The sequence below is a fragment of the Pseudopodoces humilis genome, chromosome 8 (genome assembly GCF_049639895.1).
Source record: "Pseudopodoces humilis isolate 2021_Gansu_Grassland_sample_001 chromosome 8, ASM4963989v1, whole genome shotgun sequence".
Taxonomy (NCBI): domain Eukaryota; kingdom Metazoa; phylum Chordata; class Aves; order Passeriformes; family Paridae; genus Pseudopodoces; species Pseudopodoces humilis.
Window position 1 is genome coordinate 3839301 of NC_142207.1, and position 14952 is coordinate 3854252.

The 14952-nt window shown below is 37.8% G+C and overlaps 1 protein-coding gene across 3 annotated transcripts in view; it reads right to left on the reverse strand.

The window, feature by feature from the left end:
• ARHGAP15 (Rho GTPase activating protein 15) overlaps window positions 1-14952 on the reverse strand; it is a 322272-nt gene that overhangs the window by 95311 nt on the left and 212009 nt on the right. For all 3 annotated transcript variants that reach the window (XM_014249190.2, XM_088059241.1, XM_005519597.3), the window contains one exon: window positions 9027-9104. In XM_014249190.2, coding sequence (XP_014104665.2) covers window positions 9027-9104 — 78 coding nt within the window. The remainder of the gene's footprint in view (window positions 1-9026; window positions 9105-14952) is intronic.

Here is a 14952-nt window from a genome sequence, read left to right on the forward strand (position 1 = left end):
CCAAGAATGTATAAAGGGAAGATGTTTTCCAGGACTCTGATAATTAATTTTTTATGCAATAACAAAAAAAAAACCCAACCAAAAAAATTAGAAAGAGAGGAATATTCAATTCTAAATCCATAAAACAAGGATGCTATGAGTGACTTGAAAATTTCTTAAGAACAGTGCAGTGTTATATTTTCAACAGTAATGTAATTCTAGGAAACATGTAAGCACAAATGAGACAGTATATAAGACAGGTTTCCTCTTAAAAGTTTCCAGTTTCCAGAGGAGTCATACTTTAGATTTTCTCATTTTTCTTTTTTCCATACAGAGTTTTTACATTTGAGTGCTTCCAATTTTGGACCCCATCAGTCTTAACCAGTGGAGTTCAACACTTAAATGCATTACCAAAGTCTCCTCCAAGCAAAAAATCATTTGCTACTCACAACACCTGCCCCTACCACAGCATTTATGGTTTCCCCAGTTCTCAACACATAGAACACCACAAACACCATGATAAAGCCAAATTCCCTGGTGCAACAGCTTCTCATCCCATGCCATCCTGCAGAATATTATGCCGTGTACGTCCATATATAACACCACCCCTTTCTGTTGCAGGCCCATTGTAAGCTTGTGTTTGTCAGCTACTTTTACACACAAACCACAGAATTACATATATTTTACCACAGGGGAGGAAACCACCTCAAATACTAGGCCACATCACTGTCTTGTAAGACATTGAGCATGACCAATTATAAGTAGGAGCTCTGCAGATGAATTCTCCACAGTGTTCATCTCCTCGAAGCACAAATATCTCATGCAAAATACCTTTGGTACTTGGTTCAGTTTTTCTACAAATGAGCCTGGAAACCCCCACATTCAGGAAATGATCCCATCAGCCTAAAAATCACAGGTAGAAAGCTGTCCTGATAATACTTTTAGCAAAAGACTCAATAATCTATTTTCTTTCCTTGCTTTTTTGGAGCTCTGTGGAACGGCATTTCCTGTAGCGCTACTATCAGAACAACAAACCCAAACAAAGAGTCACCCATGACAACAACGAGCATCCCCCCCCAAAAAAAAAAGGCAATCCCTCAGTGCAGCATGCAAACCTCCAGTCCTTCTCAGCAACTAAATAACACTCCTTGAGGGGTTATCAAGACGCTCTTCAACTTCTCGAAGTGTTACTAAGCAAGACGCTATTGTAACGCAAATAGTGCTGCGGGTAGAAAAGGAATAAAAGGCATGTTTTAAATGCTTCATCATACAATACATGCCATAAAATCCATGGTATGTTTGTGGCTGACCGCACTAACCCAGCCTGCTGCCTCTTCTGCCCCATTCCACTGGCTTATTCAGCACATGAAAAGGAAAACATGACAATACCACTCGTAAGAGAAATTTTACAGAGCTGCAGATTGGGCAACTAAGAATTCTGAATATTTTTCTGTCTGCTTTTTTCCTTCACACTGAACACAAAATAGTTATATTGGAAATGTATTAACATTCAAGCTCTATCCATTTTTGTTATATAAGCTACATTATTTACAAAAATAATTTGAAACATTCATTGCAAAAACTAATATTTCCATTAGACTGTGTACCTGAATTATATTTACAAGTCATTTTTGGAAGTGCTATAATTTCCCCCCTTCCCCTCTGGAAAGGGAAGGGGAAGATGTGGAAAACACACTTTCCTTTGAATGATGATAATAAATTTTCTGTAGTTTATAACAGACAGAAAAATAAGGACCCACATGAATAACATGCACATATTAATTGATTCACCAAGTACTGTGGGCTCAATTAAAGTATTCTGTTGTCAGAGTTTTAAAGCTTGGAAAAAAAATTAAAAAATGAAATTCTTGGCTACAGCTTGGCATATGCAGGTCTTAACCCAGAAGCAAGCTGTTTTATAATTATTTTTGAAAATTGCTTCAGTCCATTTTATTTTCTGTGCTTGCCTGGGAAGTGTGAAAAAGAAAGAAAAAACTATTTTTGACTCAAGGCTTTCAAGACATTTTGGTTCTCAGCTAGCAAGTAACCCAGTTTGAGCCTGATATTTCCATCGTGAACTTTGGATCACTCTTACTGGTTTCTCAGTGAGACTGGTCACATGAATAGCTGCTGGCAGACGTGAGGAAGACTTTTCTGCCTGTGCTGTGCTTGATCACACCAGGAACATCACCAAGGCTGGAGGGTGGCTTTAAGCTTAGACCCCCACCAAGGCACATTTGTGCGTTTTTAGGGATACTCTTATGCGTGTAAAATCCAATCAATAACCTAAAACATCTAAAAATATATAAGATAGACAGATACAAAGGGAAATCTCATCAAGGTATGCACACAAGAAATTAAGAACCCACTAACAAGAAGGAAAGTAACTGCTTTTTATTTCCCCCCTTTAATAAAGCCCATGACAATCTTCTTGACCCTCAGTGTTTGTAGCTGCTCTCTGGGAGTTGGCAGCTGAGAGATGACCTGCTCTCACATGGAGCCTTCGTTGGGGGAGGATCAGAGCCCCTACCTGCCTTTGAAATGGGTGTATTGGGGTCAATGGAAAGACACAGGTATTTTTGAATGGGAAATTTAGTTGGTTTGGGGTGGGACTTTCTGTTGTTCTTAGTTTGGGTGGAGTTTTTTATTTTCTTTTTTAATTTATTTTTATGCCCCCCCCCTTCCTTCTAATTTTAGAGAAATAAAGCTGTGAAAAGAAGACGCATCTCTCTGGTTTTTTTTCACCCAGCTTCCCTCCCTCTTCTCTCCCCCCACTAAATGGTTCCTTCACAACCACCCAGCCCATTTCTGTTGACCTGGAGGCTCTGTTTCAAAGGCTGCTCCAGGCTCGCGTCAGCTCCACGGGCTGTGCCCGCCGAGGCAGAGCCAGCCAGGAAACCACTTTGGTTCCTGATAGCCCAGCTCACACCGACATATGGTCCCAGCAAGCTCACAGAACCAGCAATACTAATAAATAAATAAACTAATAAATCAATCCGAATATTTGTTCCTCTTGTCTCCCAGTTCATTGATAAAGAACATGTCAGTTAGGTTGAAGAATCCTGCTGGTTAAAGGTATCATCCTTAGCTGCTCATATGGTCTGGGCTCTTACTTGTCAATTAGATTAATCCGAGTCATTTTAGAACAATAAATATAAGTGCAGATGGAATATAAACATATTGAAGATTACTGTTTCTGACGGCTGTTGTTTATTAAATCAAAAAACGATGTCGAAGCGAAGATTTTGTTGATATTTCAAATGGAAAGGAAAAGTAAATTTGAATTAGATATTTCTTAGGAAAGAGAGCAAAACAAAATGAAAAAGCAAACCCCAAAATCCAACAAAGTACCACACCACAACCTCCAAATAAACCTATGGGTAATAAAAAAGCAGTGATTTTACCTAAAATGCCACCTATGAACAACCTTTAGAGAAGGGATATGGCACCTATAAACTCAAAACACTAGGTATGTTGAAATCCATAAAATTTCCAATTACTGCTTCAGAATTTATTGTGCACATATGGAAAATAATACTTGTAAAAGAGAAAGGGGTTTGTGCCTGGTGCTGTCAATACTGTGAAGGATGGGGTGATTATAAAGCAAATTAACAATACTTTTAAATGTGCATTCACTTATCTTTCCAATTAAATCCTTGTTAAACAACTGCACAGACAGTAATGGTGCTTCTGCAAAGCACTGATCAAGACAGTTTTATTGTAATTTTTACTCTGTAACAATTAATCAAGTAGGCATTTTCTTTATTATTAAATTATTTAGTTAATAAATATTCGCAATCAGTTCACGTATTTCTGGTTCAAACTTTACTCTTATTTTTTTCCTTAAACTGCATCATATCCTGCTATATTCTCATAGAAGAAACAACAGAAATATTTTAACTATTATTTTCTTTTTTTGCCCAAGTACTTTTTTTTGTTACTGCAAGGTAATGGAAGGATAAGATTAAATACACTTTTTTCCCCCTCCTCAAAGTAGAAATATTTGGATATCTTCATCCTTTTCTGTGTTCCACAAGAAACCCACCTCTCTGCAATAACCTAACATTAACCTCTGTATAAATTCCCATATTTGCCCCTGCTTTGGTACATAAGCAGAGTAACAGAGTCGTAAAGACACAATTGTTGACCTTTGGATGGTCTGTGGTGCCTTGCAGTTAGCACACAAGGTATTCCTAATGAAATAACGGGATGCAAAGGTCATCTGCACAGCAAACACCCAGCATTTTGCAAACAAAGCATTGGACATAAAGACAATTAGGAACTCTCTTGTATTATGCATGAGCCAACACTTGCTGAATGAACCAGTAAGTACTGAAATCTGTATTTCCATGGTTAGTTTCCCTGACCCTGTATGCATTGGGATAGAATCCTAGTGTTTCAGCAATGTGTTATGAACTCTTTATAGCTCTATTTATATATTTTTTTTTCAGTTAATTAAGCACTCATGGAAATTGCTTGAGCGGCAGCCATAGAAAGTGGATGCCTTTTCAGCTACTGAGCAGATTAACACAGGAGACATAAAGAAGGAAGGTTCTAGTTCCTCACACAGGTATCCTTTGTCTTCAGCAGGGAGTTGAGGGTTGATGGGAGAGGTTGTGGAAGCAGGACAAGGAACCTGGCTTAGCACAAAGGTCCTCAGCCTGTCACATCAATTTGTGTCACACACAGGGCCAGGTCAGCTGGGGTTTGGAGTAACCTGGCCTGGTGAAGGGAGTCCCTCCCTGTGGCAGGCTGCTGGAAAGAGATGAGCTCTTAGGTCTCTTCCAACCCAAACCCTCCTGGGATTCTATAATCAGCACATTGGCTTCAAGCAAAGCAGAGAAAAATTCACTTTTACTTACAAACTGACTGATAAAAAGTATTTTTTTTCTTTTTTCTTGTTTTTCTTTTTCAGACACTTTTTGTTCCAGCCCTGCTGTGTTTTGCTGCTGAAAAGCACCTCCCCTCTGTCCTCAGGTTCTTGTAGTGCTACCTTCATGACTCCAAGCAGCCCCACCTGGGGCCCACATAAGACCCACCCAGGGGTTTTGGGCCAGAACAAAGGATATTTTCAGTAGCACCTCATACCCTGGAACTGCCAGCACAACTTACATGGCTTAACAGACCAATAAACTTTATTTTATCCCTTTTCCTATAGGTGTGAATTTAAATAATATCCTTATAAATACATGTAGAGGATTTAACTTACTAGAGCTTGTGTAAAATCAGCAGAAACCTCCAAGTACCTTGTCTGTTTCTGTTTTGGTTTTTGTTGTTTGGATTTTTTTAACATTTCAGCTTTTAGACTTGACCAATAATATGGAAATCATAAGAGGAGTAGTTATCTCTGTCTAATGCCTCCAGCTGTTATAGGAGCATTTATTGTAGGTGCTCAGCCAAATATTCTGACTGCCTGGTGGCTTAGTTTCTAAACCCCAAATTTTTCAGGGCTTATAGACTAAGAAAAGTACGAATCTCTTGGTGTCAGTTTGGTACAAGCAGCTTCTACTGCCTTGATTCAGTGATTTGAAAAATGATGACTTAGAGTTTTGAAAGTGCTGAGAGATGTTATAGCCCAGTCCTCTTATGATCAACTGATCTTTTCAGCTCTTAATGGGAAAATAAATCATAGATAAAAGATAATCCTGTTGCACAGGAGTAAAAAAGGTGTGATGTCAATAGACTTTTACAGGAAAAAGAAAACTCTGTGAGAGGGATGAAGTAAATAAGGTAGTTTGTTCTGCTGCTGCTCCTGTTGGCAAGGCCAAAAACCTCTTCAGGAGCAAGAAAGGAGAACAAGTATAAAACACAAAATATATTCAGAGAATTTAAAAAGATATCAGGTTTGGGGTTTTTTTGTTGAAAACCCCTTTTCATCCCCAAAAAATCTAGAATTTCAAGAGTCTTTTTATATTTTTACTGTTCTTATTTTTTCTTTAATGATAAAGCTGTCAACTGTTAGTTTCTTTTCCTTTCATACTCACCAGTTCTCTCATTTAATTTTTGATGCTGCAGATGACATTAACAGTATAGGAACAGGAGCCAAATAAAGCTTTGCTATATTCTAATTAATGATTATTTTAATAAAAAATACTTTGATATGGCAGCCAGCCTAGAGTGCCTTCTATGATCTTCAGTGTGATACATGTTATTTATAGCCTCTATATGTAGGTGTAACACAATGGCAAAGCAAGCAGGAAGAAAGAGCCCAATGAGTGTTTGGCCTGCAGAAGAACTGATTGCAGTCAATCTCTGCAATGCAAATAGGCTTTGTCAGAACATTTGTTTGCATTTATAATTAAATTAAACTTTAACTAAAATTAAAAATAAAATGTCACTATGGCAAAATCATGTGTATAAGTACTCCTTTCCCAGTGTTAACTACTGAAAAATGAGGGTGCAGGGGTTGACCCGAGGTGGTCACAATAATTACTGAGGGATGGGGATGTGTGGACAGTGAGCTATTAAACATCATCCCACCATCATCCCGCTGCAGAGTTTCAAGAGAATGGGAAAAAAAGAAGGTTGGGAGCACACTGTAGTTTTCCTGGTAACTTTTTTCCTTCATGGAGCCATCTGAAAGTGCTGCTGACCTCAACACCTAATTGACAGGGGTCACCAGGCTCTGGGACACAATGGGTGGAGAATGCTCTCCCAAGCACACCATAAATAAACCCTGTTTCCCCCATGTCCCCACAGCATTTTCCAGGTACACCATGACTCACTGGGGTCTTTCCTGCCTACTTAGCACAGAAAAAAGGATGTTTTTTGCACTGCTGAAGCAGTGGCTGGCTATCCTTTGTGTCTGTGTTCCTTCTTGAATGTTATGATTAAAAATTACTGGGTTATTCTCTGGGAGCTACAATGTTCAGGTCTTCCCTCACGTGGTGCTGGGGTCACCCTTGGGGATTGCTAAGTGGCATTAGGATTTACCTAAATCAGCATTTCTGCATGCATTTACCTGAGGAAAAACCTAAGTGGAGACCTGAAATTTTTATAGACAGGATTTTAAAGGATGTGTAAAGGGAGTTTGGATATCACTGTCCATGGAAAATCCACTCCATCCATAAAATGTACGAATGCTCTCGTTTTATCAATAAAGACTAACGTAAGAAACAGTGATTATCATAACTGATAAGATGATGAAATAGTTCTCCAAGGGCATTAGTTTACCTTGAATTTCCTTTGGTCACTCAGTAGGCAGGTTACTTTGCACTATGCCTTAAGTAACCAGTGCCAGAGTGGCTTTAAAATACTATTAACTCCACAGTCATATTTTCATTTTTCACAGTAGTATAAACCAGAAGAAAAAGGTGTCTGGCCCCTCTCTGCTGCAAAAAGCCAGCTTAGACTTCTGTCTAGCTTTACAGTATCAGCCCATCTGTTTTAGGTGAAAACTTAAGCAGTAATGTTAACCTCAAGTATGTTAACCTTTGGATGCCACAACACATGATAGACAGGACCATTATTTTTATGGCATGGTTTTTTCCTGAGCAAAGAGCTCAGGCAGTGAAGGAGGATAGAAAATCCTGTTTTTGCCTGTGTGTCTCCAAACAAAATACAGCTTACATTCATTTGAAAGCCAAGGCAGGCTTCATTATCGACACACAAATACCCAACAAGTATAAATCTAAGAAAACCTAAGTAATGAATCAAAACTGTGAGGCTGATTGGTAAATGATGATTTATTCAGTCTTGCTGAATTTACTGGCATAAATACTGAATCTTCATAAACCAGAGTTCACCCTCCAGTTTCAGCTGAAGACAAGACTGTTCTGGAGCAGCTGAGGAGGTGGCAAACACCTACTGATCCCCTGAAACTTTCCCTAGAGATGTAAATGGAGGCTTGAAGGTGGGAATATTTTTACATCTCTCCTATCTCTCAATTTCATGAGAATATTTGAGTCAAAAGTCTTAGTTTATGTATAGTACCAAGCTAATTGAGGAAGTTGTTCTCTACCAGCTATCACCCTCACACAGAATACACAATATTTTGCAGTTCTGGTAATAGGCTCCAGGTAACTTATAAAAAGATCATAAAAAGTAGGACAAAATATTGCAACATCTTCACATTTATATTTGAGTAATTCAAAAGCGTATAAAGTCTTTAATGCAATTTTATTTTTGGTATTTAATAAAAATTTCTGAGAAAACAGATTTTTTTTCTTGTTAATAGTATCATGAGATTCACTATCATTGATGAGATTTTCTAAGCTTTTAAATATGGGGAGAGTTAGTCTTTGGTAAGAGTAATAAACCATTTGGAGATAAATGTATTCATTCATCCTCATTAGTTCCTAATGTCAGATTTCACACCTGTAACAGGATCTACTGATCAGTGTTAGATTTCTTTAGGCCACGTCAGTGAAAAGTGTGCTGTTCTATCTGTGGAAATACGTTCATTATACACAAAATCTGTGGGAATATGTTCAGTAAATATACACAGGATTGTTCTAATTCTGGTTAGTAGGTCCCCAAAATATTCATTTTTCCTCTTTCATTCTCTGGGGGTCAAATCTTTGCGTTTTCAAAATCAGTGGTAAATCTTCCACTGGCTTTGGCAGAGCCAGTACTCCACTTTTAGTATTTCCTTTTAAGTTCTTTTCAGCACCTTTTTCTCTTTCACTGGTTTCCTTTGGATCCCTGCGCTACTTTTGGTTTTGTTTAACTTTCAACATCCAAACAATCTGCTATTTTTCCTTTTAATCTTTTTCTTTCCCCCTCACTTTGATTCCTTGGTTTCTACATATGCTTTGCTTTTTGCCACCTTATTTCACGTCTCCACTTCCTCCCCTATTTTTAGATTTGTTTGTTGTTTGTTTCTCATCTCAAGTTTAACTACTATTTTCCTCTGCTTACTCTGCTCTTTTCTCTCTCTCCTAGCTGACGTTTCCCTCTGTGCAATATCTTTCTACCTTCCCTTTCCTCTCTTTTCCAAAACAGGGCTCATCATTCTATGCCACTAATGTATAGCAGATTCTGAAATACTGTCATCTGAGACAGTTAAGTACTAAACAAAACATTACCAGGGTGGAGGAATCACTTACCCTGATTGACAACAAATCGTAACTTCTGTATTGTTGCCAGATTGCCGCTAACTCTGTATATTCCATCAACATCTAGACCTGAAAAAGAAACACATATTTCATTTTAGATCATAGAAGTATTTTTCTTTGTACGTCTGTCAGGAAGGCAGAAGCACCCTCGCGAGTATGAAGAAGAGCAGCGCAGCGAGTGACTGAAAAATAATCCACCTGACAACAACTGAAGTGCCTCCTCACTGATTAAAGCAACAATGAAAAATAAAAGTGGGAGATTAACTTAAGTGAATACAAAACACCTAGCTATAATTATCTTGTAATTCTGTCAGCAGAATACGGCTCTGTGAGGGGGTTTGAGTGTGACAGGAAAGCGAGGGGTAATTGGCTCTCGTGCTCGTCGAGAAGAGCTGCTTGGGACAGGCAGGGTGCCGTGCCAGCCCTGCTTGAACGTGGGATGTTTGCACCAATAGTGCCAGGGAAACTTCTCTGTCTGGGCTCTGGGCTTTTCAGACATGAATTTCTGAGGCTGTGACCTTTCTGAAAATAAAGCACTGAGGTGCCCACCCCGAAATCATGACGTGTGTGAGACTCCACACAACTACCATTTCTCTACTATATTCTTCATAGAGGATCAGACGGGTTTGAGCATGAAATTAGATATCCCAAGCAGCATATGCCCTGGAGTACATTTCTTCATTGATACAGGCCATTCTTTTCAAGGACAACCCGACAGTCTTGTTTCTCCCTGCATATCTACTTGAGGTTTATCTTCTAGGTGAAACTAGATGTCATACTCCCTTTTGTGACATATTATCTCCTACAGCAAGCTCTGCTGATATGAGTGTTTAAAATAGCACTTCCAGCCTCTGTTGCATAGCTGTAGCATTTCAAAGCACATGGGAACTGCTCTCCTTTTCCGGGAGAATTCGCTGTGGTGCAGCACTGACCCAATCTGCGTGCTTAAAAATCAAACCCACTAAAACGTACATTGTCATTTCACATTTAAAACTTGCAAGTACATAAGAAGCCAAGAGAAGCTACACAAACCAGGTTTTTTTAAAGGCTACTTATCCCTTGGAACACAAGTTTTAATTAGGATTTGGCAAGCAGTTTCAGAGAAAGCCTTTCTCTTGGAAAACGCTAATTTGTCAAACCCAAAAATTTTCAGGAAACGCTCCCTGACAATGTATCTAGGGGGAAAAGTTTTCCAGTTTGAGGTGGGGGAAAAGGAAATCTGAAGGTATAGGTGGGAGTAAAAACAAGTGGAAAACCCAGAAGCCCAGTTGTGATAACTGTTAAAGAAGATGATGAAGTTCAAGTCTTTACTGACACTTTCACCATGCCTTGGCACATGAGTGGACTCAAGTGTTTGGAGGCACTTCTCAATGATCTAGAAATATTTGAAATAAATTACTTTTCCTTTCAAAGCAGACTGATATCAAATAAATTTTTTTGCTTTTGCATGTTCGTTTTGTCTCTTTACAAAATACATTTCTCGTGTCTATATTGCCAGGAACATCCTGATTTGGTTTGCATTAAAACACTTATTTTAAAAATTATTAATAATTTCTTTTTATGATTATTAATAATAATTCTGCACTTGTCTGTGTGTTTTATTGGATAGTTTTCTACCCTGCACCTGAGGTGTCCTGCAACATAATACTGAGACTGGTGATTATTTTCAGGAAGATCTCTCCTTTGGTTACAGAGGGATAAAGAAGAAGTTGGTTTAAAAGAAATCAAAAAGGATTTACTAATTAAGAAATCTTGGAAATTATCCATTTGCTGGATATATAACATATGAGGAAATGGAAATTACTAAAACATTTAAGTAATGCAATTCTCACCTAAATCTGAAGAGTCTAATTCTGTTTTATTAAGGGGAGAGTGAAAGGCTAATTCCAAGCACAGGATTGTGGAACTCTTGTGTTAGAGGATTAAGAATTGCATCACGTAAATTGAAGTCTAAACCAGAAATTAAAAAAGGAAAATAAATCAAGCTAACAAACAAGCAAGCCACCAGACAGAATGTTAACTTTTGTTTGGATCTAACTCAATTCAGTTCTTAACCTCATTGGTTATATGGAAGTGAAAACAATCCATGTCACTTTGGGTGAAATAGTCTCACATTAAGAGCATCAATTTGGAACCTGCATAAGTCACCCAGATCAAGTGAAAATGAACAAGCTGTGTTGTAAATTGGTGGCTATTACATCTTGCAATATGATCTGGAGTGCACAAGTGCATTATTATTCTTAATAAATTAACTTTGGTCCAGAAATGAGGTTTGATTAGCATTTCATTTGGGCACTATACAATATGGCAGATTAAAAAAAAAAAAATAGAAAAAAAATCAAGCTGATTATAACATTCACATGCCATCAACTTTCTGCTCCAAGAACTTTGAAAGTTAAGCCAAACCAAACCAATGCAAATTGGTGGATTTGGACATCCTTTTCATGACCACATTATCTTAGCTGGATTGTTAACAACTTATTTTGGAGATCCAATCAGGCACAAAGGAGAAAAGCAGAGAAAGAAAGAGAAAAATATATTTCACAGTTCTTAAATCCTGATTCTATGAACAATTTTCAAAGCAAATTCACTTTTAAGGGCACCTCTATCAAGAATAAAAACATCACTGCACTGCTGTAAGTGTTTCTTCACGGCAGGCTATAAATACTTAGGGAACAAGATGAAACAAAAGCCTTGCCCAGTTTCCTATCTGGTGCTGGAGTTGAAGTATAGTGGTAAAGAAACTTTCAAGAAAAAAAATATTCATTGTAATAAAGTCAACTTTGGTTCACTATAGGATGACCTTCTTGTGTTTTGTAGTGGGGTTTGCCAGGGAAGAATCACTGGATTTTGCCCTAAAGGAGAACAAGTACTTTATTTGCTTTGTACTTCAGTCTCCAACTCTGTTTCTGTTTGTTTTAATGAGGAACCTGAGAACAGGATGGACCCACAATTAGAAATTATAGCCAAAAAGCACGATAATGATTTCCACACTAAATTTTGTAATGGTATGAGAAATGTAGGAAAAGGTCTTACTCAAGAACGCATCAGTTCAGCTGCCAAACTGTAGCAAATTTTAACTATTTTACTTTAAAAAAATTACACAGGTGCTCCTGATGAGAAAGTTAAAAGGCAACTGGACTCAGGCTTGTCTGAGATTCATGAGCAATAATGAAAATTATAGTCTGCACCGCACAAGAGATGTTAGAAGAATATTTATTTAAAACATTTCTTGCACTGCTATCCAAAATAGAAGTAACAATGAATGCAGACCAGTGTCAGATCTAGGACCAGTTTGAGCTGGAACCAGGTGTTGCAGAGAAATATTAACAGACAGAAGAAAATTAGAGTTTAGGTGATATATTTATTAAAAAAATGTCTTAAAATACTAGATTTCAATATTGATTGAGGCAGTCCAGGTGATTTATAAACTGTCTGCAGTTAAATGTTCATTTCTGTTGCATAGAAAAAAAATCCCTCTTCTAAGTTACTGTGGATTCTGTCAAATCTTAATCTCTATTTGATAATATCTTCAAACTGAATATAAAAAGAAATTCTCTATGTGCAGGGAGAAAGGGATGGTGGTATGCAGAAATTTCTCTGTTTTTTAACTAGATTTAGAATTTAAAACATACCATTTTAAACAGCACTAGGTAACTTCCTGCATGGAAATCCACGGAACTTTCACAATTAATGTATCCTGAAATAGGTGTGGTCCCCAGGCTTGTTTTGTAAAAGAAACCATCGTGCTGGACTCAACAACAAAGTGAAGTACAAACTTGAAGAAAGGCATTCTTTAGTTAGTCCTTTCATTTAAAATCAGTTATGTTCAGGGCAAAACTATTGTATTTCAAAGGAGCCTATTATGCCGTCCCATAAACAGAAAGATCATACGTTTTAAAACTAAAGTATCATTATGCAATCAAGCTGTTGTATTATAAACTATTTTGTGGGCTCAGATGCCCAGGGCTATCTTTACAAATATTTAAGAGGTCATTATCAGGGTATGTTCTCCCTAAAACTATAATTCTTTCCTCGTGTTTTCATATGCATCTTACCATAAATATCTGATTTACAAACAATTTTTTTTCTATAAAGTTTACTAAGCGCACAAAAGTGAGGCAAGAAATCATTTAAAGAAGCAGAAATGAGTGAATGCAGCAAATACATCCATGTCACAATAATGTGATGAGAAAAACACAAAACAAAGTGCAACAAAAATAAAATTTCACAAAAAGATCAATATGTATATTCCAGTAGAATGAAAATCTATGAAGAATGAAGAATGAAGGCTAGCAAAGAATGAACCTAGCACAGTAAAATTTGGCATTAAAATACTGTATCTGCATATGGTGACAAAATGAACCCAGAGTTTCAGGTGAATGTGTAAGCAAAAATAACATTTTTTGTCTGAAGCCATGGAAATCAGAGGTGAAAATGATGAAATCATGAAGAAAACATGGGCTACACCCCAGAAAGTGTTGTTGACATCCCTGTCTTGCTTCTTGGTGTGGCAGAGGGTGAGGTTGTATACGCCCAAAGGTCCTGGAGCAGTGCTGGGGGCTGGCACTGGGGTTGGGACAAAGCTGCTGTTTTGATCACCTGAATTAACCCCTTCTTGTTCTCCTCCCAGCAGATTATCACGTTTTTGAGGCTTAAAACATGCCAGCAGCACTGCAGCAGCCTATCATCATCTGTTGGGGAACAGGTCCATCCCCTGTCCAGAGACAGGACCTGGCTTCCACGAAAATGGGAGCCACAAAAATGTCATGTTAGATATTTCTACCAGATAGAGGTTAAACAGGCCTAGGAGATCAGAGAGTGGATGATATTGGAAGTCAATCTGAAGGACAAAAAGAGAACCACTCTTGTAAAAAGCATCCATTTTCATTGGTGGCCATGATATGCTTGTGCCTCACATTTGGAATTAAAATACAGAGAAATATTTGGAAGTGACTGAGGCTGAAGAGTTATTCTGATATTGTAAAAGCAGTAAGAGTGATGCTCTTGGAGACTGGCTAGACTGACCTCAGTCACAGACAGTCTACTTAAATAATTAATTCAGGACACTATGAACAAATTATTCATAACAAAATATCATTAATCCCAACCAGCATGGTTTCATGGAAATTAGGGCTTTGTCTAGAAAACTTGTTGCATTTTTTGATGGAACTGAATATTTGACAGATCTGGTTGGCAATGCTGTTGAAATAGAATGTTTGGCTTTCCGTGCTGCCCTTGACTTAGTACCCCATGACATTTTGATTAAAGCACTTGCATTCTATAGAATTAACAGGGCATATATTACATGGATTAAAAACTGGCTTGGTGACAGACCTCAAAATGTGGTAGTTAACAGGATATATCAGTTAGCAAGATCAGAACTGGCACAGCTCTCGAGAGTGAAGCTCTCATCCTGTGCCATCTAATAACTCTATCAGAGATGGGACAATGAGAAAAAAATTCACTTGGCAAAATAAGCAGATGACACAAAGGTCAGGGAGATATTAAATGATGACAAGGACAGGTAAAGTTACATAGGATCTGAATTACTACCTTAAACAGCCACAGTCTGTCAAAATCAGGTTTAGAATGAAGAAACACAAGGTGCATCCAACACTCTGGATTTAGGCTATAAAGGACTTGAGGTTTGCTTTAAATAAAGAGCTGAACATGATCTCTGAGCTCAGTGCTACAACAAACAGGACTAAAGTAATCCCTTGAATTATAAAGGAGTATCAAAGAAGCAGGGATGAGATTGAACCTCTTCACCAGCCACAAATAGGATCTGTAGTAAAGCACTGCACTTGATAGCAAAGCAAAAAACACGAAACATAAAATAAAAGCTTTGTTGCTTCCTGTTAAAGAGAGGACAGAGAAATGTCCTCGTCATCTGTACATTTTATGTGATTTGAAG